This window comes from Dryobates pubescens, chromosome 20 (assembly GCF_014839835.1).
Source record: "Dryobates pubescens isolate bDryPub1 chromosome 20, bDryPub1.pri, whole genome shotgun sequence".
Taxonomy (NCBI): domain Eukaryota; kingdom Metazoa; phylum Chordata; class Aves; order Piciformes; family Picidae; genus Dryobates; species Dryobates pubescens.
This window is the reverse complement of record NC_071631.1, coordinates 10,563,939-10,588,682: the sequence shown is the minus strand read 5'-3', so window position 1 is coordinate 10,588,682 and position 24,744 is coordinate 10,563,939. Positions and strand designations below refer to the sequence as shown.

Below are 24,744 nucleotides of genomic sequence, written 5' to 3'. Positions count from 1 at the left end.
GTTTGAAAATGAAGAAACTTTGAGATCAATTTTGTGATTTCTTGGAGAACCTTGAAACTGGTTTTTATGGTGAATGAAACAACAATCTATAAAAGTGGGAACTGCTGAAGTGAGAAGCAGATTGTGTCATATGCCCCTTTAACACAATTACATGTTTTTGGTGGGGGAAGTTCCCGAGCTGGCACATTTTCAGATTCAGGGATGAAATTAAATATGAATGTAATGCTTTAGGATAAGTCCTGTAGCTACTGAGAAGCTATAGCAAAGTTCATGCATCTGATGTGTGTCCCAAGATGTTCAGGTCATGTCAACTTCCCCATCTTTGAAGCATTATTCATGCCTCTTCCATGCAATACACAGCAGCCAAGAGAAGGATTTATAAATCATGCCTTGTTTTCATCCCTATCTGTCCCCTGCTCAGCACAAGTATTGGTGTCAGAAAATTCCATCTGGCTCTATCTGAAGAAGCTTCAAGTGTACTGTGACCTTCCTTCTTAGGTACCAGACATACCTAAGGGTTTCTAAACCTTCTGCTGAAAATAGTGTTGTAGCTTGTTGCAGTTACAGAAAGGGCTGCTGACCCTAAACTTCATCTGAAGATCAACTTCCCAAGTGTTCCCTTCTCTTTGTGCCAACCCCTGTGGTCTTCAGCTGAACTTTGGAGGCAGCAAGTTTCCATCTGTATGTTTGCCTGACTGCAGGCTCCAGACTTTGGTGTCTGAGCTAGAAATAGCTCAGAGATCTGATCCGGGAGACAGGTGGGAGTCTCTCCAGAGATCTGTGGGCCATATGGGCATTCCAGTTCTGCACTGAGTGAATGGCTCACAGTGGCTTTAGGCAACTCTTGTGATGTCCTCCTTGTGCCTCAGTAAGTCCAGCTGGAGTTCTTGGCTGAAAATTAGTTGCTGTCTGCTCAAAGATATCTTGGCTTAATAATTTCTAGGAAGGAAATGGGATGTGCTCAAACAAACATCCACCCTGCTGTGCAGAACCTTGATGGTTTGTAGAAAACTTCCTCCTGCATTGTGTTGGTAGCTGTATACAACCCAGTGTAAGCAACTACCTGAGCACAAAGCTACTCCAAAGAATATATATTGATATTTCTGTTAATAAAAGAGGTAGTCTGCTTCAGAGCTGAGCAAAGATGAATGACTTAATCTTTGCTGAACATAAAAGAAATGCTAATATTTCTAGGTTCTCCAGGGCTTGTAGTGAAAACGGAGCTAGGTGTTGGAGTAAGCAAAACATAGATATCACTGTTACTATGGCACCTAGGAAAGTGTGTGCTCTCTACTTTGAGAAATTCTATGAGCATTAAAATAAATTCTGCATTTCTGTGTGGGGGTGGAAGCTTTTTTTACAGTGTTGCAGTAATTTCAGGGATGTTTTGAGTAAGGTAGCTACAACTTTTTGTTTTGAGAATACCAGGGATACGGGTTCAGCTTTCTCCTCTTCCCAGCAGCAGATGCTCTCCCCACTTCTCACCTCAGTATTTGTAAGGAGGCTGCTTTATTTAATGCTCTAGAGGATGCCTTTTTAAGTCATCTTTGCCTTCTGTGGACATCAATGAATATCGAGTGTGCCAGAGTAAGATTTTGGTGTGCAACTAGAAGTAGTTATCGAAGTATGTTGTAGGGCAGGTTAAGAGAAGGAAAACTTGCTCATTCCTCCTTGAACGAATAGTTTGGCTTGTCTTCTGTTAGAGGAGTAACATCAACCATGGCTAGAGTTAGCACTTAGGGACTTGTTTCATCAGGGCTGGCTGGTTTGTTTTCTGTTTCTTTCACTGCACAGAAAGGAATTAAATTGATCTTCTCATGTGTGACTCCTGTGTTGTAACTGGGCAGTTAAGCAGCATGTTAAATGATGTCAAACGGTGATGGTGTGTTAAAGCAAACTCCACTGTGGTCTTCCACACAGTCCTTAATTGCTGGTGATTAAGATGTCAGTGCTGTCTATAAGCAGACAGGCTGTTTGCTCTGCCTTGACTGCTGGTGATTGAAATGTCTGTGCTTGCTATAAGCAGACGTGCAGCTCTGCAGTGTGCCCTTGCCAGCTGCCTTGTGGCTCTTCCCAGTAAGCCTAAGTCTGCAGATCTTGCAGCCTTTGATGAAGATGAGGCAAGAGACACCCTGCTACCTATGCAAAATGATGCAGTCAGGACAGCAAATTGTGTGCTTGGGATACAGTCCTCACCTCATGCTCTGTCAATTAAGTGCTGCCTCATTAAGGGCATTTTCTGCCCTGTTGTATTGGTAGGGTAAGTGAAATGACTTAAGCAAAAGCTTGGATAATTATTTAAAACTTTCATACACGTGCTGCACTTAGTTTTCCAGCAGCCTAAAAGCCTCTTAATGAGTGTGTTGTTTTGTTTGTGTTTTTCCCCTAGGGATGGATGAATGAAATTTATAATTATGATCCAGAAACGTACCACGCTACGTTGACTCACTCTGTCTATGTGCGACTGGAAGGAAGCACCTTACGGCTTTCCAAACCCAACAAAAATATCTCTAGAAGGGCTGTGTACAATGAACCAAAGCCTGAAGTCACTTATGTCAGCCAGAAAATTTATGAACTTACAGAGAGCAAGGTGAGTGTGCCTCATTTATGTCTGATTTTTTAACAAAGAATACCTCAAAACTTCTTTTTGAGATTTCAGAGGTTGGTTGGTTTCTTTTTAATTCTTTCCATTTCTCTATTTCCATGCTCTCTCATTATATGAACAAACCTGGTGTGGGCATTAACTTGCAAAAAGTTGTGCTGGAAGATCAAGTAGCATTTAGAAAAAATGTGTTTCTATACAAGAAGGGAAAAGCATAATATTCCTCTGTCAGTTCAGAGCAGAAGTCAACACATGGGAGGTCAGAAAGCTGTTCACCACACCTTGGATTGCTGTGTGAACTGTTCAGTGACTGTTCTGAAGCTTACACCAAAATTCATAATCTTCAGTGGTTCTCTCGATCCCAAGACAGTACAGACAATGTCTGCTTTTTGCTTGAAGAGGGAGTGTATTTTGAATGTGGATGTAGCAGAGCAGAGTGAGAGGTGGCTGGAGCAGACAGGACTTTCTGGAGATAGGAATTTTTACATTAAGCATAACACCAGGACAGTTTTCCTATTTGTTATTTGCATCCCTCAAATCTATGAAGAGTTGCCATATGAAGTTAATTCCATTGGCATTGTATTAAGTAATACATCAATACCCCATTATTAAAAGGATGGATTTTTTTAATGTGCTGCATTAATAGAGGGCCTTGGCAGTACAAATGTAGGAGGGAACTGCTTCAGTTGACTGTGGGAGTTAGAGGGAGAGAGGGACCAGGGCAACAGTGAGGAATAGCCTGCCTTTTGTTTCCCTGAGTCAATACAGGAAAGGAGTTGGCTGTCAGCTCTGCTTTCTGTTGAAGGAAGATGATGAAAAGATTAAGCAAAAATTTAACTCTGCAATAGGCAGGACTGTGTTTTCCCATGATGAGGACAAGTTCTCACATGCTGCAGGAGCACTTGTCTGGCAGGTGTTCCCCACGGTAACTTAGACAAATTTCCAGTAATTTCCCCCCTAACCCATCCCCAGTTGGTTATGAACGTGCCAAGTGCCCTGTCTGTAATAAGCAAATGAGGGCTGTTCTCTGTGGGTTTTGGAGACCAATGGTAAGTTCAGCCCCAAGACAAGAATCTAACTCTTATCACTCTTCTCATCACTTGCATTTTCTCAATTCTCTCTGACTATGCTGAATTTAGAATATAATTACCTACATTTTATGACTTAATTCTGAAATACTTGATGTGATTGTTCAAACACTGAATTTCATCAGGTGGACCTGAAAATGTTAAGTATAAAACTCAGTTTGGATTCCCACTATTTACCCCATAGTCACAAAACCAAGGTTCCCATTTTTCTATTATTTTTTCTTTATAACTATGAGAATAAAATATTTTAAATGAAAGCTGAGTTTCTCCACATGATTGTAGAATCTGAGCTACTTGCATGGTGCTTGTTTTAATTCCAATAGCAGTGGATTGAACAGCAATCAGCTGTGAGTTAGGAGCTGAACCCAGCAGACCCAGTGTAGCATCTGTATTTCTTGTATTCCTGTATTTGTTATGTGACAGAGAACCATCAAAGATACAACTGAAAAATAAGTTGATTTAACCCTTTTATTTGTCATTCAGATCTCCCTGGTTCCTAAGAGTCTGGCACGAAAACGGATTTGGAATAAGAAATATCCCATTTGCATTGAACTTGCTAGACAGGATGACTTCATGGCTAAGGCCCAGATTGATAGAGAGAATACAGAGGAAAAGTTATCTGCTGAAAAAGTGGACTTGAACAATGAAGAATCCAAGAAACCTCAGGATGGAGCAAAGTACACTATCCAAAAGGATCAAGTACTTTATCTCTTTGGAAGGACAGGCAGGGAGAAGGAGGAATGGTTCAGAAGGTTCCTTCTTGCTTCCAAGCTGAAGACTGAAGCAAAGAAGCCATCCAGTGTATGTGGGAGCAAGCCAGGTATTCAAATTTTGTGTTCTAGTAAGTGTCTGAAAGGAACAAACCACTGGTGTGTTTTCTCAGTGGTACTTGTAGCAACTGTGGAGCCACAGTGATCCTTAGAGACAAATAATGCTAAAAACACTCTTCTGGTCCTTATCTTGGTCTCTCATTCCCATTTTCCCACCCTGCCTTTTCCTCTCTTGGCTATATGCCCTCTACTGTCCTTAATATTGCTGGTTTCTGTGAATGCACTGTTCTTCAGTGACTGTAACAACTCCTGTCAGTTTTGTCAGTCTTCCATTTTTTTTCCCCTCTGTCCTGCTGAAGGTGATGTCAACATTTGCAGTATTAGATTCAGTCCTCTTATTACCTGTTCTTCCTCCATCCTTCCTTCCACTCCCATTTTCTGTAAAGAGTAAAAAGCTTTCTCGTGATTTAACATCACAATGAAACACATTTTTCTTTTTAAATAAATAGTCCTATGCTAAGATAGATATCTGGTAGTCTACAGTATTGATCACATGTTTGAAATATTAATTTAAACCCATCCTCTGATACAATTTTAAGTCTGAATGACTCATGCTTTCCTTTCTTTATCTGCTCTCTGAGAAGCTTTTTAAAAATGGGTTAACATCATTATTTCTGGCACAGAACTTCTTGAAATGCAAATGCAAAATAATGGCTAATTAAAATTCTAATACTTACATGCTTTTCACAGTCCTTTTTAATTGTAACAGCCTCTAATTAAATTAAAAAGAGAAGAAAAGAAAGAAGTATAGTTATGGGTACATTTCAGTCATCTGACTTCTATTTTAGGCATTCCCCAGCAGGGCTGTTGGGGATTCTGCCATATGTTATCCATATGTGAGTGTCCGTATTTAAATATGCTATTGATCAGCTGAGTTTTCCAGCCTCACATCCTGCTGAGTGCTGAATCATACCAAATATTGACTAATTTGAGTTTAGGACCACCAAAGCATACAGTAGTGGAATTTACTTCTACCCTTCAAAAAGAGAAAGCACTGCTCTGAATGGGCTTTTTTGGGATAAATTAAATCTGGCAAGCTAATTTCTTTCCTCTGTGTTTGATCATACACTCTGTTATTTGACTGTCAGGCGCCTTTTCTGCTAAACAGGTGTTACTCCTTTTGATTTAGGGCTCTTGCCAGCACACAGCAGATCTGATAGTCAGTCTGGAGTTCTCACACACAGCCGGAGCAGCAGCAAGGGGAGTGCAGAAGAAATTGCATCTCAGCTGAAGCACAAGGACCTGGCCAGCAGCGTCCGGCAGAAAGTGCTCCTGGACTACAATGTTTATATGGCAAAGTGTGTTCCACAGGAAAAGAAAAGCCCCTCAGGTAGTCCAGTCCTCAGTGCAGATAACAGCCCTACAGCTGTGAAAAAGGTAATTCTTTTCCCTGAAAAGATGCATTAAAGGTGGTGAATCTTTTATCTTCTTAGCTACTACTGTACAGATCAGTACTGTAGAAGGCAAAGTTAATTCCTTTACTTACAGGTTGGACCTAAACTTTTTATGTGTTTGCAAGTTCCCTGTTGACTACGGTTTCTTCTTAATGTAACATGATAGCTATTAATTGATTTAGTTTGATTTCCCATCTTCTGAGAACATCTGTGTTTTTTCTGGCTTTTACAGTGTCTTATACCCAAAACATTGTCCAGCTGAAGGCAATACAGCTGTAGATTTTTTCTTCCTTAGGAATGCACAGGTGTGTCCCTAAAAAAAACCAAACCCTCAACTCATCCCCAAAGACTTTTTGTCTTATGGTTAAGATGAAAACAAACAAACCAAAAGTCCACAAATCTCACTTCCTAATAGTAGCAGGAAGTGGTCGTGTTTTGTTTTTGTTTTGTTTTCCCCCTGTATGTATAAAGTAGAACTAAAGGCATACATTTGAGGTCTTAGCTTGTTGAAACAATTTAAGTGGAATTTTAGTGCTTGGTAGTAAACTTGACCTTCTTCGTTTTCTGCTGAAAAGAGCTGAAGGTTTTCTACCCTTCCTGAGAGCACCTGATCAGGACAGAATTGTTACATAGCAGAGGGATAGGCTGGATGCTATTTGTGTCAGGTTTTCAGTGCAGATGATATACTCTAAAACCTGTTTTCACCCCACATTTGACTTCACTCATGTACATGAAGCAGTGCTTTTTGTTCTAGACCTGAGAACTGTTTTTCTTTGGCATGTTTCAGGAAGTGCTTAACTTCTTCAATTCTTATCAGGAGTGATGTCCTGGCCCTGTTGCCAGGAATAGGGTTAGGAATTTGCCTTGATGTATCTGATGATGCTCTGGCTGTGGCTTTGACAACAATGGGACAGTTTACTGCAGTATTCCTACTGCTTGGGTTGACTGGGGGACAGGAATGGAATTGGCTCTTGTACAGACTACAGTTTGACTTGGACAGTCTTGCTCAAAGAGACATGAGACATGGATGGATTTCCATTTAGTAAATGCCCTTTAAAACAACACTAAGTGGCTGATGTGTGAGTATTGTGCAGTACATGGCAGTGTAATGGTAAACAATGTCTATGGCTCCAACTGGTCTTTTGGTCTGCTTTGGAATCACTCGTCCTAAACAGAGCCTTAATATTAAGTATGACAACCTTAATAAATGGGTCCTTAACGTTAAGTACAATCACCATTCATTTCAAATATGTGATTCACATTGTGCATCTTTGTTGCCAGGCTTTCCTACAGCATCTGGAAAGGAGCAGGAGGGCATGGTATAGCATACTGATAAACACATCTTGTGTTCCCCCAGAAAAAAAGATATTCTAGCCCCTGACAGCCCCTGAAGCAGTGATGAATTCGCTGCTGCATCTGGCACGTGTCAGAAATCAGTCTATAAATAGATCAGCTGCTGGCAGGAAACTTGCGTCACAGCAGAAGCTACAAACCCAGGAATTCTGCCTGCATGAGGCTGCAGCCATTGGGAGCAGTCACTGAAATGATGTTCAGAGCTGTAGTGTCTTCCTCTTAGAAAGCACTGCTTCTGTGCTGGCTGCAGGATTTCTGCCTGTAATAATGAAAGGCACCGTCGTTCAGTGCAGGCAATTGAGAGAGGTTAAGTATTGTTGTCTTTCCTTCATGGATTAAATACCTGATGGCATATATACACCTGAAATTATTTCAGCTGCCTTTGATTTCGTGTCTCTAGTCAGTGAGGCAACATCTTAACATGTGTCTCTGAGAGTTTCGATACCAAGACATAGTCCTGTTGCACTGTAAGCAAAACTTTCAAAGCAGCAGAAGGAACAATATGTTTCCCTAAATCCTATATACAAACACTTGAGGGGAAAAATTCATTTCCCTGTACTGCCCTTCCTCATCATCTATTTGTGATATTTCTGAACTAGAATTAAGGATGTGACCTTGGGTATTGCTTTCCTATTTATTGCTAAAACAAAAGAAGTGTAGAGGAGCTGTTTGTCTGGATCCTATTGGTAAGAATGCTACATTTCTAAGTCTGCCCGCTCTGGGCTTATTTGCTTTTGCTGCCAGAGGTTAAATTACATTTTCTCATTTCACTGCCAGAGGTGAATCTATATCTGCGTGGTCTCCTTCTCTCTGTTGCATGTCAGGATGATGACAAATAAGCTCATGTCAGGCCAGCCGATGTGGTTGTAAAGCTGAGTATTTAGTGTTCCCAGTTAACCTGAGCTCTAACTGAACTGCCCAGTGTCAGTGAGGCCTTCTCTGACCTTAGTTGATATAATTTGTAAAGCTGAATGTCCTGCTCTGTATTTTCAGTTACCAGATACCCACATAGATGCTGAAGAAGAGGAACAGGAGGCCTGGGTGAATGCTTTGCTTGGAAGAATATTTTGGGATTTTTTAGGAGAAAAATATTGGTCTGATCTAGTGTCAAAGAAGATCCAAATGAAGCTTAGCAAAATAAAGGTAACTAATGTGGAGACTTGCACTGCACATTGCCTATGGAAGGAAACAAACACATGGTCTTTGAGTTTGAAAACAGCAGAAAAAAGACAAGTAAATGAGTGTGATACAGAGTTCCAGTTCAGCTTTGCTGTTTCACAGTAGGAGCTCAATATATTAACTTTGTGGCTTCAGCTTCAAATGAACTACAGCTCAATTAACTATTTATGAAGTTTTTGTGTAAAAAGTAGAAGTATTATTATATTTACTTTAGGGATAAATAGAACTGCTTATAAATTATGAAATCTGCTTTGGGAAATTGGAGCTTGTGTTTAAGATGGAAGAGACCAGGGAACCACAATTCTAATGTGTCCCTATTAACTTCAGACATCCACTGCTGCTGGAGTAATAGTCAGGGAAAGAGCTGTCTGGGGTGATAGAATATAATTGTTCATCAGCTGCATAAGCTCAAAGGGTGAAGGGAGGAGTGGTGCTTTTGAGTGACTTCTGGGTCATCCCTTTGCATTCTGTAACTGTTCTGAAAAGCAGCAGTTGATCACAGGCCTGTTTAGCTCCTGATGCTTGGGGAGGAGTTTGCCTGTTCCTAGAGGCAAAGGAAGACGCAGTCTTGCTGACAAAAGCTCTGAAATTTGGCTGCCAGCACCAGCTGTGAGATGGTGTTTCTTGTGCTTTGGGAAATAAGCAGCAACCTAATTCTGCCGGGGCTCTTTCCACAATTGTGACAGCAGAGTCCCCAAGCATCTCATTGGAAACTGTTTAAGTGGAAAGACTGGGAATGGGGCATGGATGTGTTTTTGACAGTTTAATGCACTGTGTGTTCACAGGAGATTGAATTTCTGTCAATTAGAAGTACTTACAGTAAATAGGTACACAAATCATTGTGATTCTATGCTTTTGTTATACTGTGCATGCTGGAAGTTAAAGGCCAGCATCTGAACTTCAGCATTTTAAAAACATTTAAACATTCCAAGCTTAGATGTTGAATTTCTCCCCAAAATATTGTTTGGAAACTGATAACTGTCAAAACCTAGAATTGGATGAAATTTGTGTTCTTTCACTGGTGGCTTTTCTGCTCAATCCTTTCCTGAAGTTTCTTCTCAAGAAGCAATATTTAGCTGCATAACATGGGTTTGATTTTTACATTCTCTCCTTTTAGCTGCCATACTTTATGAACGAGCTAACCTTAACTGAGCTTGACATGGGGATAGCTGTGCCGAAGATCCTTCAGGCCTTCAAACCGTCTGTTGATCACAGAGGTAAAATACCTGTTTCCTCCTCTGGTTTTGCCAGGTTCATGCCTTTGTACCTGTGGAGAACAGAATTTTGATCTGTGTATCTTGTGGGTGCTTTATTCAGATCAAGGTACCTTTATTAAAAGCTTGTTCTGAGGAGCTACACTGGGATGGAGAAATGAAAGAGAATTATTTAAATCGAGGTAGAGAGGTTTCTAATTGGTCTGAAGGGAAATATTTTCTTGGAGGACCTGTTGTGTAGTAGCTATGGATTGCATGGCAAACAACTTATTTGTGTTTTAAATTGTTCTTTCAACTCCTACATGAAGATACCAAAATCATTTCTAGCTGGTGGTAAAACCAATAAACTTGTTGTGAAATGGTAGGAATTTGGTGAATATCCAACACTTAAGGAGTGTTGAGGGCCTCTGGGCTCTAAATTACAGGCCAGCAGTGAGCCAGACTTCAGCTAGCCTCAGTAGTAGGTTTACAACGGTAAAAACAAACAAGGACAGAGCAAGGTTTGGACAGATAACCAGCTGAAGATCATATCAGGATTGGTCTTCACTAGCTCTCTGTGCCATGTTTCTATGTGAGAAACAGACTGTTGTGTTGCTGTGTCTGGTATCTTCTCAGGGCATGAGGGTATTGAGCACACAGGAGCCGTGTAGTAGCACCTCCTTCCTTGGCAGTGCTGGTTGGAGGAGATGGCAGTGATGAACTCAAGGAGTCTGAGGAGAGTTCTGTTCACTGAGGTGGTTTTTGTCTTCAGGATCTTAGTTCTGCTCACAGTTAGAGGTCAAGCAACAGGGGCTCCCCAGGATGAGGAATTTGTGATTGAATTCAGCTGTAAACAGTTCTAGAAAATGAACTAGTTCCTGATTAGAAGCAATTTAGGCTTCATCTTTGCTCATATTATGTAGTTTGGACCTGGTCTTAAGGTTTATTCAAACCGTAATTTTGATGCACAGCTCATTTGTCTGCCATTCTTACTGCGGTGCTCTTCCCTAACTAATATGAACGTCATAATCAGACTTTTACAACAATACCAGATGCATTAAATTGAGGAGGAAATAAATAAGCATCATCACTACTATTAAAAACATTGTGCCACTCAAATCACTGACTAAAAGCATGAGATGTTTGCTAAGCTCTAACCTTTCCCTTGTAAAACTGTGAGCAAAACAGACTTCAGGGAGTTATTAAAACTCTCCTGGACATACATAGCACGTGAACTGCTGCTGCCTGTTGTATCCAAAGCTATTGTTTGCCTTTATCTCACTTGAGTCTTGCAGCTCTTTGGGGACAAGCCTTATCTCTACAACGCTGGGTACTTTACTCTCAGCTTCTTGAAAGGATGTTTTCTGCTGAGCTTTAGAAACAAAGCATGTTGGAAAAGAGAAAATTGTTTTGTTGTCAGGAGGAACAAAAACTGTCTTAAGACAAATAAAAATGGAATAGCTGGAATAAGATCATGTGCAATCAGTGTTTGGGGATCTAAACCACAGTGCAGCTGCTTATCATATGCTTCCTGCCTGGGTCAGCAGCTTCTTAAGACATCCTCCACTGCTCCCAGTAGCAAAGTGGCTTCACCTTTGGTAGAAATTTTATTTTGAGTTGCAGAAAAAGTGAATTTTTAAAAACCCCTTACCTAGATGAGACTTGCCAGGTGATTTGGAGGTTTCATTTTAAAGGAACTTGCCCTTTGGGGCTTTCTCTGGAGTGTTTGCCTGGATTTATACATTTTAAAAAATTCCTTTCTCTGTTATTGTAACTTTAGTTGCAACCAAAGACTAGTTCTAAGTCACAAGGTGGGATTTAGGAGGTTGCTTGGCTTCAGTTGCCAACAACAGCAGGGAGAAGAATTAACTCCTTCAGTTTCTTGTTCAATTAAGCTGTGACAATTATATGGCTTCTTGAAGTAACTAAATTTGTTAACAATATTAGGAAAAAAAACCCTCTTGTTTCTGTTAATACAGTTCAATCTGGGTGGCAGCACATGCTGTAGTATTTGCTGTTCTTTTGTCAAGGCTGGGGAGCCAGATAGCTCTGAAGGAATTGTGCCATCTGCCCAGTTCTTCATCCCCTGTCCCTCCATTACCTCCCTTTTTTCCTCCTGGAAAATGCATGGGATTGTGTTCTGGCCAGAGGGAATTTTCCCTCTCAGTAATGGCATCCTGTGCTTAATTTGATCTACTGTTAAAACAACACTGACGTTTGAAGCATGCTGACTCACTGGTTATCCAAAACGTCTCTTTTGGTGGTTTCTTTCTGATGGTCTTTCTGCAGCTTTGTTACTGTAAAGAGGAAAAATCTGCATCAGCTTGTGTTTGCGTTCCTGTGTTTTGTTTTAGAACAGCAGTAGAAAAACTTTGATGGGAAAAAAAATTGTTTGGGTTGGTGAAGAAGCAGCTTGTGCTCAGTACTGCTTCCAGCACGTCATCTCAGTGTGTCAGTGACCTGATCTGTAGGAGCTGTGTGTACTTCTGTTCATAGAAATGTGTGGGACTGGGGACAGTGCCATTCTTCTGATCCATTTTTGCAGAAAACAGTTCTTCTTCAGCTGAAGGATGTCTCTTCTAGTTCAATCAAATCCAAAGAGTAGTCACCATTAATTGCTTTTGAATAAGCAAATAAAAATAGAATACATTAGTGGTTGATGTGCCAGATACTGCTAGAGCAGACTGTGTGCAGCTGCAGTGTCTGAGGAAGCAAGATGCATAATCTATGCTTAGTGACATCTGATATTTAATCTCTGGATCACAAATACCATGTAGCTCATTTTAATTGGTGGGACTGCAGAGCCTCACTTAAGAGGTAGCACCTAATCTTGCCATTATTCCAAAAACAATTCTGTTGGTGACTGGTCTGCTCAGACAGTGGAATTTAATTCAATACCACATCTCTAGAACTGTTGTAAGTAATTCCTCTGCTTGCTGTGAATCATAAGAATGCCTGTAGCTGAGTTAGAGCGAATCTTTCCATACTCCTTTGATACACCATTGCAAAGGCCAAGGAGACTGCAGGTTGTGATATGTGACAAGTAGCACTGCTCTGAGCTTTCAAGTTTTGCTTCATTCAGAGAGTGTAATAGAGGAAGTGTCCCCATTACTGCTTGGTGTGGAGCAGTACTGTAGTTTTGAAGTGCATCCCTGATTGTGTCCTATTTTCTTTATCTTGTCTCAGATCCCTTTGCACTTAAGGTGTACTTGCTTCCAACAAGGCTTTGATTTATATCTCATAATTCAACTTTGTTCCATAAGTTTAATGTGAACAGAAAAATTGCTTTCATAAGCTTTTAATTATTTGTGAATTAATGACATAATCAGTTGACCAAAAAAAGCAGTTTTTGTCTTTGGAAAAAGTGTGACTTTGTTTAAATTAACTTTGGCTTGACATAAAACCAAAGTGATGGTGGCTGTTCTTAAAGCGATGTCGTCTTTTTGTTGTTGATTATTTTAGGACTTTGGATTGATTTGGAAATGTCCTACAATGGATCTTTTCTAATGACCCTGGAAACCAAGATGAACTTGACCAAACTGGGTAAAGAGCCACTTGGTGAAGCGCTGAAAGTTGGAGAGATAGGCAAAGAAGGGTAAGGTCTTACACTGGTAGAACCATGGTGACAAGGGGAATTTTGTCTCGTCTGTATGCAGCTCTGGTTCTGCAGTAGATTGAAAGGAGTTGTTGAGGGGGTTGAATACACTGAAGTGTAGAACTTGGCCTTTCTGTGTAACTTCAGTGGTTGATTTCACTATTGATAATTGCCATAATAAAAGGCTTATTGAATAATTTTTAATTATACATATATTTTTTCTTAGTAGCATTTATAAATGTTCTGTAACTACAATGTAGTGTTTTCTTATGCTTGGTTTGGTGTCTGAGCCAGCAAGAATTGATCTTTTGAGATACCCACATGGGGAAATAGAGGTAGACATGTGTAAGGTGCTACCACAGCATGGTACACCTATAACTGTAGTAGTAAAGAACTGTGGAAAGTAAATAGGCTGGAACTGTTCTGTAAAGATTTTTTAAAAATAGCTTTATTGCATCACAGGAATAATCTTACCCCTACTTTCGTCTCCAGTTTTCCTCATATCACACTTCTGTTTACCTGCTGTGTCTATATGAAGAGCCTTATCGATCAACTAATTAGGAAACACACGTTATCATCATCACACCTGACAGAACACTGCAACAGGTTGCCAAGGGAGGTAGTTGAGGCCTCGTCCCTGGAGATATTTAGGGCTCAGTAAGGCTCTGAGAAACCTGATGTAGTTGAGGATACCCCTGCTTATTGCAGGGGAGTTGGACTAGCTGACCTTTGGAGGTCTCTCCCAACCCAACCCATTCTATGATAATATAGCTTACCCAACTTGTAGTTTTGCTTTCCCTCTCATTTTTATGATGATGTTTGAATTCCTTCAGTCTGTCCGTTTGTATTAACCTGGTGATTGACACCTATCAAATATACAGCCCATCAGCTGTGGAGTGTTGATTTTGTGATGTATTCTCTTTGTGCTCAAGAAAGCTGCAGTCCCTGAACAACAGCTGGTCTCTTGACTGTACAACCAGTGCCAGCAAATGAAGAAAATGTTCTCTGAATCTAGCCATTTATTTAGATGAGAATAGAATGCTGTGGTTCTTCAAAATTAAGATACTGGATGCTTTGTATCCTTGTTTGAGAGCTCTGACTGTTCAGTCTGAGATATCTTGAAATAATACAGCAGGGCTGTATTACAGTGCAGCCATGACAAGAAGAGAAATGTAAGAAAACTAATGGCTGAATGATCTCATACCCTGGTAGAAATTCAGAGGATTTAAAATGTACCTAGATTCTTATTGTCACTGCTTGAAAGAAATATTTCTGAATGTACAGGTGTGCAGTTGGCAACTGTGGTTTTTGACAAATGTCTGTCCGCCCAAAAAATGGGGGAGAGCGAAGGAAACATTTGTACAACTCAAATTCTTGGGGTTTTTTTCCCCATCCTTGCAGGATTTTCTTGTGTATTTTTATATCTGTCCAGTGCAATTGAATGGCCTTAGAAATAATTAGTGAATGCATTGATTTCGTAGTTAAAAATCCTCTTGATGCAGGCTGAGGGATGGGCCCCCAGTAACGCAAATGTAAATGTCTGTAGCTAAGCAACCAATTACTTGAAGATATGAGTATTAACTGCATTGTTCCCTGTACATGGCTGTGATGTTTCTGTGCTTAGAGCCAGGTAGTGCCAGCTTCACATGAAGAACAGCCTGATGTATTCTAGACTGAATGAAATTTTTTTGGTTGCTTGATGGTTGTATTTCCCCCTACTCTCCCCCCCCCAAAAAAACCATAGTGGATATTATAAACAAAGACAGTATGGAACAGTTTGATTCTCATCTATGCTGTGTTAGTTAATTTTACTGCCTTTTTTTAATTATCAGTTGACAGCTGCTGTGACAAATCCAAACCATACTGCATGTGCTTGCACCCACAATCATGTTGTCTGTAAGTGATGCTTGCTGGTTGCTTGAGCTCATTTCTGTCCCCCAAGAGCCTAGAACAAACTACTTCTTAAGATGCAGTAACCACAAACTCATATAAGAAAGGCATCTGCTCATCCAGGAAGAGGAAGGTGGGGTGAGCAGCACTGAGTTTTAGCTGTCCTTGGACATTGTCATTGTAAAGTGAGACAAATGGTTCAGTGTTGCAGTCCATTCTGTAGCTGCTGCTGCATCACTGTTTGCAATAGAAGTGAAGTGTGCTGTTACTCAGTTTGATAATGCTCTTTTGCATGCAATCCCAGGAAAGTGTGGCTCTCAAGGGGTGGAAAACTCTTGCCAATGTTTGTGTCATGTAAATAGTTCATTGTATGCAGAGATCCCCTGAAATTTCTCTCAAGCTTATTTATTTTCAGTGCTCACTTGTGGAGGTACTTCAGAGGGTCCTATTACCTAGGCAAGTAAAACACCTTGTGTGAAAGTGACACCTTTGAGAGCCTTGCAGATGAACTGGGCATACTTTGACCTCGGTGCTATGTGTACAGGAAAGTGAAGGAAGGTCACACCCAGGCAGAAAGTGAATCTGACCTAAAACCATGAACTTCTCTGAGAAACAGCTCCAGCATTGCTATTTGGGTCAGTGCTGTCTGCTGTCCTTCCCCCTCTAAGTCCTGAGGGAGGTGGTTCAGTTTGGTGCACTGATCACTCTTGGGCAGGTACTAAATGCAGCTCTGGGTAAGAAGAGGTTTACAACTCCGACGCTGTAGCCTGGGTAGCAAATTCTTCAGCATAGCCTGGTGATGGGATTACCGCCCCTGTTCTTAAATAGGCAGTTAGGAAGGAGTGTTCTGCGCTGTGAGCTGTACATGAACTGTCCTTTAACGTTAGGACTTCCTACAGCAACTAACAGTTTGTTCTTTGTACAGAGTAGCAGACAGTTGCCTCAGTCCATGCCCTGTGTGGTTCAAATAAATTTCCAGGAATACACTCACACGGAAAGAAAAGGCAGCTATAAAGTGAATTCTGAACAAGTTGTAGAATATTACAGTCCTGGGTATAGTGCCTAGGGCCAAAACCATGTGATGTTGAAGCTTGTGTTGTGTAACTATTTCAAGCTCTTGCTGTTAATACTGAACTGCATTCACTACATCTTTCCCTTATTTTAATCCGTTTAAAAGATTAGAAATTTTTGTGATCATGTACATGAACTCTTCCAGAGTGGAAGTCTAGGAATTAGTTACTACTGTGTGAGGCTTTGTACCCTAAGAGCACCATTTGTTTATTACTTTACTTTTTTCCTCCTTTTCTTCCCATTAAATTATTTGCTTTACTCCATCTTGGTCTCTTTCAGAAAACAAACAAAAAGCACTAAAAAACCCAACAAGCAATAATAAAAGAACAACAAAAATAACCCCTCCCAAACCTTACATTCTGTAAACACCATTCACTGTCAGAGTAGCTTAAAAATTCACAAGCCCAAAGGTCAATTTATCTACAAATATAGCAGAGAAAGGAATATTTCCAACAAGGATACTAAAGGGAGATTATAGCCTACATTTGTATGGGACAAAAGTATCTCTGTAAAACATCCAAGGAAATATTACTTCCCAGGGCTATGTTAGACTGCTTCTGTTAATAAAATTACCTTTTTTTCTACACAAAATTGGTAAGTGATGACACACACTGTATCTGCAGGAAGGTGAAGAGCTAGTCTGAGACAGCTTGTGCTCTGCCACTGTGAGGGCTGAGCATTTCCTTTGGAGGCAGATGACAAAGGTGGATTCTCTTGTGCTTTGCATGTTGCCACTGCTGGAAATTTGTCTGTGTTGCAAACATTGCATGTGTGTGTGAGGAGACAAAATGGAATTTATTGACTTGGGTTAAAAGTGCTGTGCAGATGAGGTGCATACGTTGTGAAGATAAGGGGGGTATGTGTGTTAGCACTCAGTTAACATCTCCAGGGGATTCTGGGGTCTGGTTAGCAGATGATGTAGTTTTAAGTTGGAGGGTTTTTTCTGCACAAGACAGAATTGTATGTTCTCGCCTTTCAATTTAAAAGTATGTCTTTGTCAGTGTTTTCAAAACAGTTGATTAAAACCTTGTCCAGCCTCTCTACTGCTCAACTTAATGGGAAGCCATGAGCAGCAAGAGAGATGCTTTCAAATGCATTTCAAATAGTCTCCACACTTGATTTGAATATGTGGAACAGCCATTCCCCAGCCAGCCTCTTTCATTCAGGATTATGTTCCACTGGGGAAAACAAATTTTCTGTTTGAAGCTACTTCTGACACACTGGCTTCAGTTTTATTCTTTCAGATAGAGTTTATTAAAAAAGAGGAGGAGACATTTTAGAGTCTCCAGTAGAAATCCATGTAATGCCAAGCCATGCTGTAAGTGGTGAATAGCTACTTAAAGATATTACCTTTGACCAGGAAATTGCATCGTTTCAGTTTCAGGCCAAGGGCGTATTGTCTTGCGGACAGTGATGAGGAATCCTCTAGTGCTGGCTCTTCAGAAGAGGATGATGCTCCTGAAGTGGCAGGAGAGAAGCAGGTGACTCCAGGAGCAGAAGGGTGAGCTCTCTGGTTTTTGTTAATCTTTTCCTCACTCCCTGTTTCCAGGACTTAATGAACTGATACCTTGGTCCAATCCTGTACTGCTCATTGTCACACAGGATGTCACGAGTAAGAATATGTCCAAGCAATTAAACACAACTTGCCTATTTCTAGAGCAAAGATCAAGCCCTGCACTACATACTGAAAGGAAGCTTCTCTGCCGAGTGTTTTACCATGCTGGGAGCATTGTTCTGCGTTTCTGCAGTGACCTGTGCAGTGCTCCATTTGACACCTCCTAATTTCTTCAATATTACATTACAGAGAGCCAAGTTTTTGGGCCAGAGAACCTGTGGGCACCTTCTGCAGGGTGTCTTGCCTGATAGCAGGGCCAAGAACAGGATTTTGTGTGTGAACTTTGAAACACTCAGTGTACAGTATTACACCCATACTGATCCTGCTGATCCCATATTTTCAATGAAAAGAACTTCAAGCCTATTCAAGCCCAACTTTTTCAAACTTAGGTTTCTTGATGAGGGTTTTGTGTTGGTTTTCTTTATTTTTTTTTTCCCTTGAAGGGCTTTGAGTGTGCTGATGCAATACTGCCCTCTGATGTGCAAGAATTTAAAAGAACATGTGCCAGTGTCAGTTTGGGAACATCATTCATTGTTTTGGCTGCTGTTCTGTTTTTTTTTTCTTTTTCCTTTGCTTTCTACATCTGATTGAAATGATGCCATACAATGAAAAATATGTAGCGACACCGAAATGTCTCAAACAATCACAAGGTTTCCTGTGTCTGAACACATCTCGGTGAACACACATAAAGGCTTCATGACATATCCAAAATGTTCAAGGGAGTTCTCTTGGAGTTTTAGTCCTAAAACCTTTAGAAAACTGTGATGAATTGTTATAATTATTTCAATAGATGCATTTAATAATTTCAAGGAATATACAGATCATGTAAAGAATTGTTAAGGGCAAAGAGGGAGAACAAAGAATTTCCTTATACCTTTCCAAAACCTGCATTGTCATCACTGTAGGAACTGATTAGAGAGAAGTACTTTTTCTGGGGAAAGTTACAGCTAGTGTAAGATCCAAAAGTTGAAGTTAATTCAACTCTTCTATATCAGCTGAGGGAAAGAGAGTTCTGTAAAAGGCTGGCTAAACTAATGAGTTCTGTGCAGAATAGGTGAATGTTATTTCCTTAGCAAGGACACCTCTGCTACATAGCTTCAAGAGCCACAATTATAATATATAATTTCAATACAGTGTGTGCAAATCTCAAACATGCTGCTCTTAGAGTGTATTTCTGAAATGGGATAGGTGTGGGAAAAGGCAGTCCTTAAAGCATCTGGTTGCAAAGCTAACTACACTTGTCAGGAAAATTTGCCTCTTTCTGCAGGTGTAGTTAATCAATTTTGGAGCATCATTCTGCCTGCTCCCTAAAAGGCTTTCCTCTCTCACCACCTTTATACTCACTGTAAATGCTACAGTCCCTTAAAATTAAAACCTTTTTGTTTGATACACACTGTTAAATAGATGTGATGAAATGTGGTGTTTGGGCCTTCTATGCTGAAATGTGCTTCTGTCTCAGTTCATCTGTGTCTTGACAGTTCTGTTAGAATGGTAACAGACAGGTTGTCACTTCTCATGCCAGCTTGCTGGCATAAGTAGTGAAACTATATTTGCAATTTAAAAGTGATGTTGCATTTCCAGTGCCATCTGGGAGGTGGAGTGTTCAGACTGGATGGAATTTCTGCCAGACACTTGTAGCTAACAGAGCAGGGCTGCTGTGTGCAGGCTCTGGTCAGTACTGCTTGGACATGTGAATGTTTCTCTCTAGAATTTTTACATCACACCCTCTAATGATTTCATAGGAAATCCATGTCTTGGCAAACAGTTTAAAGAGAATTACCTTGATGTACTTTTTTTTTTTTTTTCCCCCCCTGCTCTTTACCTAAAGATATGTTGGAGGACATCGGACAAGTAAGATCATGAGAATTGTGGATAAAATTACTAAGTCAAAATACTTTCAGAAAGCAACAGAGACCGAGTTTATTAAGAAGAAAATTGAAGAGGTCTCCAATACTCCATTACTGCTAACAGTTGAAGTACAAGAGTGCCGAGGAACGCTAGTAATTAACATTCCACCTCCACCTACTGACAGAATATGGTAAGAGAAGCTTCCTGCAGAACTGGGCAATGTTTTAGCTGTGCTGCCTAAGGGACTCCAACTAGGAAAAAGGGTCAAGTAGGTGAAATGGGTTCTGGAAGAGGGGCAATACAGACAAGTTGTAACATTGACGGTTAACATGCTGAAGTTAGAGGTGTCATTGGAGTGCTTACAATAGAACTTCTTCTGTGTACTCTCCTAAGGTATGGCTTTCGAAGACCTCCCTACCTGGAGCTAAAAGCTCGGCCAAAACTGGGTGAGAGAGAAGTAACACTGGTTCATGTGACTGACTGGATAGAGAGGAAACTGGAACAGGAGTTTCAGGTGTGTTTCCTTCTTACATTTTCTTTTCAGTCATTATAGTTTTGGTCCATTAGGGGGGACGGAGCATTAAATTTTGTTCAAGACTAGTTGGCATCCTCCACTGCTCCTGTTCAGTGGAAGGGAAGTTAACTCGGCTGAAACCAGCTTCTGGGGTGGTCTGAAGACCAGATGTAGACATGGATGGAAATGTGGTTTAGCACTTGCCAGAACAGTTTTAGAACTGGAAATGCCATTTCTTTGAAATAAGTACCATGTCAGAACTTGTAGTACTTAAATAGAAGCATGATCCTAGGTCTCTTTGGATGATAGAGGGACAAACTCCTGTCTGGAATTAAGAACAGATATTGAGCCAGATATCAATGGACACTAGAATTTCAGTGTGGGCAATGGCTCAATGGTGAACTTAAGAACCCTTGATCTGGAAATTTGTTGCATTTTTAAACTAAACAAATCAGAAAACCAAGGCTTCAAGTGGTCTATAATTGTAACTTGATACAATTGCATCTTTCCACAGAAAATCTTTGTCATGCCAAACATGGATGATGTTTATATTCCTTTAATGCACTCAGCCATGGATCCCCGCTCTATGTGCCCTCCTAAAGATCTGATCATGGAGGCCCCTGATCAACCATGACATGTGAAGACTCTTACAGTTTACAGTATTATAAAAGTTATTCACATGGTTTTATAAACTGTGCTGTAGTTCTCATCCTTAACTTGTGCCACTTGCCCCCCTCCCAAGGACTGCCTATAACCATACCTTTGTGCTCACTTGCCTGTTTATTGTTATGGTGTACTTCAGCTACATGAAGTTTCATCCCATTAAGCAGTTGATTTATTTTTTTATTGGCTGTCATCAGGATTTTAACTTGCAGGCTAAGATGACCTGTTCTTTGGGAGAGAGAGGAGGAACCTAAGTGTAATAGATGGAGGAGCTTGTTGACACACCTTTTGTTCAGCTTATGTTTTCATGCTCTATTAATGTGCATTAAAGCCTTGAAAGGTTTGGCAGCAAAGGAACTGCATGCCAAATGAAAAAAAATCCTAACTAAGGAATGAATTTATGAAACTGGAAGAATATTTTTCTTTCTCAGGCAGTTGGAGAACTATTTTATGTTCTTTCACTTCTGCAGTCAATAGCTTGTGTCAAGCAATCAAAAATATTAAATGCTTTCAGGATAAAGGAATGTAAATTGGATATATAGGAAATATTGTGATTCAGTGTGGTAGATACATTATTTTTTTTTTCCATACAGAACTTGTGCTTTTTTGGGAAGCAAGTAGCCATAAACCACAAACTATCAGTGAAGGTGGGGCTGCCAGATTTCTGTCAGTGAGGAGGAAAAAAAATTGGTAAAGCCATGAGACCAAACCATAGCAAGCCGCCTTATAGTGAGGTACAATCACCTTGGTTCATGATTAACTCTGAATGTTTCTAAAAACATGAGCACACACATAAATGTCAATACTGCACATTACCAGGAGTACTTAGTTACCTACTGTGTACAGAGCCTCTTGCTACAATGAAACACACCAAGTTCTTTCTAGGAGAGTTTGTTGCTGAGTCTTTTCCATTGCACTGTGTTTACACCCAAAGCATGGGACCAAACTCTGGGGTCACAGCCCTGCACCTGCAGACATCGGCTTGGTGCTTGTGAGAACAGCTGTGACTGAAAAGATTTTGACCCCCATGCGTTGGTTCTTTGGACTTTATGGAGTAGGAATTCAAGCATTGCAATTACTCAAGTCAATTGCCATGTAATTAAAGACTGTTTCTGTTAATTAATGGCCAAAAGTAAGGGGTGGGAGGGAGAACTGCCTTTTCTTTCTATCTGGTATAATGATTCAAGATGAAATGTATGCAGGAAATTCAATATTTGAACACTACATATCCACTATTTAACACATGTAGTATTTTTCTGATACTCAGTGTTGCCAGCTGCTCATGGATGTCAGAAAATGTTTTAGTTTACAAAGAAGGGGAGTTTTGGCTCTCCTTTTGTAACATGATTTGCTTTTTTCTTTTTTAGAAGTAATTTTTTAAGAACTTTTTTGTATGTTGTGTTGTCACATTTGGTGTAAATCAAAATTTCCATGTGTAATCATTTGCCATCTCTAAATGAAGCTATTATATTGAAGGTTTTTTAAACAGCACCTTGCCTGAAACATTAAAGAAAACGAGCATTTAATATATTTAAAATTAATTCTATATTTGAACACCTATTTTGGTTACCTTTAATTGAAATATTAGTAGGTTATATTTGTTACCTGAACTCCTCCTTGACCATTCCAGGCTGTGTATAATCTGGGGTTTGTTCTGATCATGTAGGCATTATTTGCCTTCCATGAAGTCTGCATGTCTCATACGCAGGTCTTATGTATTTAATTTCTATGTGCAATAACTAAAGTCAGAGGACTAGATGCACTAATGTGTAAACAGATTTAGAGTTATTACACAAGGTTGTCATATTGCACTTCATAAACCATGGGTAACTACAATCTGCTTGCTTTGTTTTATTAAATAAATTTATCCCGTCAAACAAATACTCAGTTAAAATTTATTTCTATTTAGTGCTTAGCCGCTGTCTTCTACAAGTAATTTCTAAAACTTAGAAAGATAGCTTGCTCGGACATCGGCGTGCTTTCTGCTTTCTCAGATTACCGTTTAAAATACACTACCACGTTGTACGTGGTAGTTATGGCTTCATTTTACGATTATCCAGCAGCTAGGCAGGAGCCCCTGGACTCGTCCTTAGTTCTACGAACTGAACTCCTGAACGTCAGCAAAAAACTACTGCGGTGGTCTGGGCTAAAAACATTCGATAGAGCACGCTTAACCTGGACTCTCCTTGGCCCTGCTACCACCCTCCCCTTTCCTAGCCCCTCGTAACCCGCCCAGCAGCAGAGCACAATTCGGCAGGGCCAGCAGTGTGATGGCAGCACAGCCGCTCCCGCCTCCTCCTCCTCAGGCTGCGGCGCCATTTTGTGCCGTGGCTGCAGGGGAGAGAGAGGGCTGGCCGAGCCGAGGTGTCGCTTGCTTTTAAAAGAGCCACCCGGGTCGGGCCGAGCAGCCCCAGTTATGAACAAGCATCTCACTCTAGCACTACAGCTTGGCCAGCGGCGCCGCAGGCAGGGCACCCCGCCGGGTCAAAGGCAGTGCGGGAGACAGGCGGACGCGCACAAGAACCAGCCGAACACGTTGGCAAGGTGTACAGAGCTTTATTTACCAGGTCGCTCCACGGCGCGGACAGTCGCTGCACAGGCCCTGCAAGACACGAAGAAGAAAGAGGAGGTTACAGACGCGGTGCCTCGCAGTCGCCCCGCGGGTTCAGCGGCTGCCTGGGCGCTCAGTAATAGTTTTGCTTCATGCCTGTCAGCAGTCTAACACGTGTCAAAAGACATCACCGCGACCCGGCCTCCCCACTCACGCAACCACCCAACCCTCCGTGACTCTCACCTCCGCCCGCTGCACCGACAGAGAGGGCGGACCTCTTCGTCGCGACATTTTATAGCATCGCCATCGCCCCGCCTTTCGCCTCGACCAATAGGACTCCAACCTGCGTCACGTGCTGATGCGGGTGCGGCTGCGCTCGAGCGTGTTGGGGCTGTGGGCGGGCTGTGAGGGGACTATGGGCGGGACGGGACTGCCCACAGGTGCTGAGGCGGCGGTGGCCGGGAGCAGCTGAGGCGTTAGCGGGGCGAGGCGAGGCGAGGCGGTACTGCACAGTTCTGCTGAGCTTCATTCGCTTTTCTGGAGATTATAATGCTCTTTCTTTAGCTATTTGCTCAAGCACTTTGTTGATGTGGAGGAAAAAAAGGCTTAATATTTAAAACGTGAAAGCTTAGGCTCCGCTCGGTCCTCGTAGCTGCTCACCTCCGGGGCGATGCCTCAGTCTCGGAGAAGAGGTACAGAAAGAGCGTCAGGGCACAGGTAATCGCGATCTTCCCGCTCTGAGGTGCTGCCTTAGCCCCTGTTCCCGGCGGTTTTCCTACCTCCTGTGAGATCATTTGAGGGGATTTCCATCAAATAACTGCAATTTGGTAGTGGCATGCAGAGGTTTTGCTTAACTGAAAAACACCTCTTTTAATGTAGCACAGCATGAAACTTATCTTAAAGCTGGTAACATCATATGTCAAGAGTTAATGATCCCTAAACGCTTGCCAGCCAGTTTCCAGACTGCAGGCAGGCATCTATGTGCTGATCCTGAGGTGCTGCCGTCCTGTAGTACCTGCGGGGCCAGGAGCTGCAGAGGGCCGCAAGGCTAAAGCGATACCGCGCTGCATGCTCTGGAGAGGCCTTGTTTCTCTCACAGCATCACCTGTGCTCTTTGCACAGCCACAATTGCCGATGTGGACAGCCACTGTGTGGCTGCAGAACTTGCTGTACGTGTGGTGGAGGCCTAGGTGTGGGCCTTGTGCATTCTGTTGCCCTGGCACACACAGTGCAATGTCTTTAGGGGTCTGCTTGTGCTCAAATAGTCTGAATGCTTAAAATGCAAGCCCACCACAAAGCAACCTGTCTGTTAGTGCCAGAGAACTGAAATCTCAGTGTGGTTTGTAGTTCCAGCACGG

General features: G+C 41.4%; 1 protein-coding gene and 2 non-coding genes across 6 annotated transcripts in view; 1 reads left to right on the top strand and 2 right to left on the bottom strand.

The window, feature by feature from the left end:
- Positions 1-22,784, top strand: part of TEX2 (testis expressed 2) — a 49,981-nt gene extending 27,197 nt beyond the window's left edge. For 3 of the 4 annotated variants that reach the window (XM_054171084.1, XM_054171083.1, XM_054171085.1), the window contains exons 3-12: positions 2,390-2,590; positions 4,174-4,510; positions 5,629-5,897; positions 8,261-8,410; positions 9,564-9,663; positions 13,102-13,234; positions 17,574-17,696; positions 19,639-19,848; positions 20,052-20,172; positions 20,687-22,784. In XM_054171084.1, coding sequence (XP_054027059.1) covers positions 2,390-2,590; positions 4,174-4,510; positions 5,629-5,897; positions 8,261-8,410; positions 9,564-9,663; positions 13,102-13,234; positions 17,574-17,696; positions 19,639-19,848; positions 20,052-20,172; positions 20,687-20,806 — 1,764 coding nt within the window. In that variant the 3' untranslated portion in view covers positions 20,807-22,784. The remainder of the gene's footprint in view (positions 1-2,389; positions 2,591-4,173; positions 4,511-5,628; positions 5,898-8,260; positions 8,411-9,563; positions 9,664-13,101; positions 13,235-17,573; positions 17,697-19,638; positions 19,849-20,051; positions 20,173-20,686) is intronic. The other variant, XM_054171086.1, reaches the window with a different exon arrangement.
- Positions 22,785-23,197: 413 nt separating this feature from the next.
- LOC128898256 (small nucleolar RNA SNORA50) lies at positions 23,198-23,334 on the bottom strand. Its single transcript, XR_008462777.1, has one exon. It is a non-coding gene; the product is annotated as a small nucleolar RNA SNORA50 (small nucleolar RNA).
- Positions 23,335-23,517: 183 nt separating this feature from the next.
- Positions 23,518-23,580, bottom strand: LOC128898254 (small nucleolar RNA SNORD104). The gene has a single exon (XR_008462775.1). It is a non-coding gene; the product is annotated as a small nucleolar RNA SNORD104 (small nucleolar RNA).
- Positions 23,581-24,744: the final 1,164 nt, after the last annotated feature.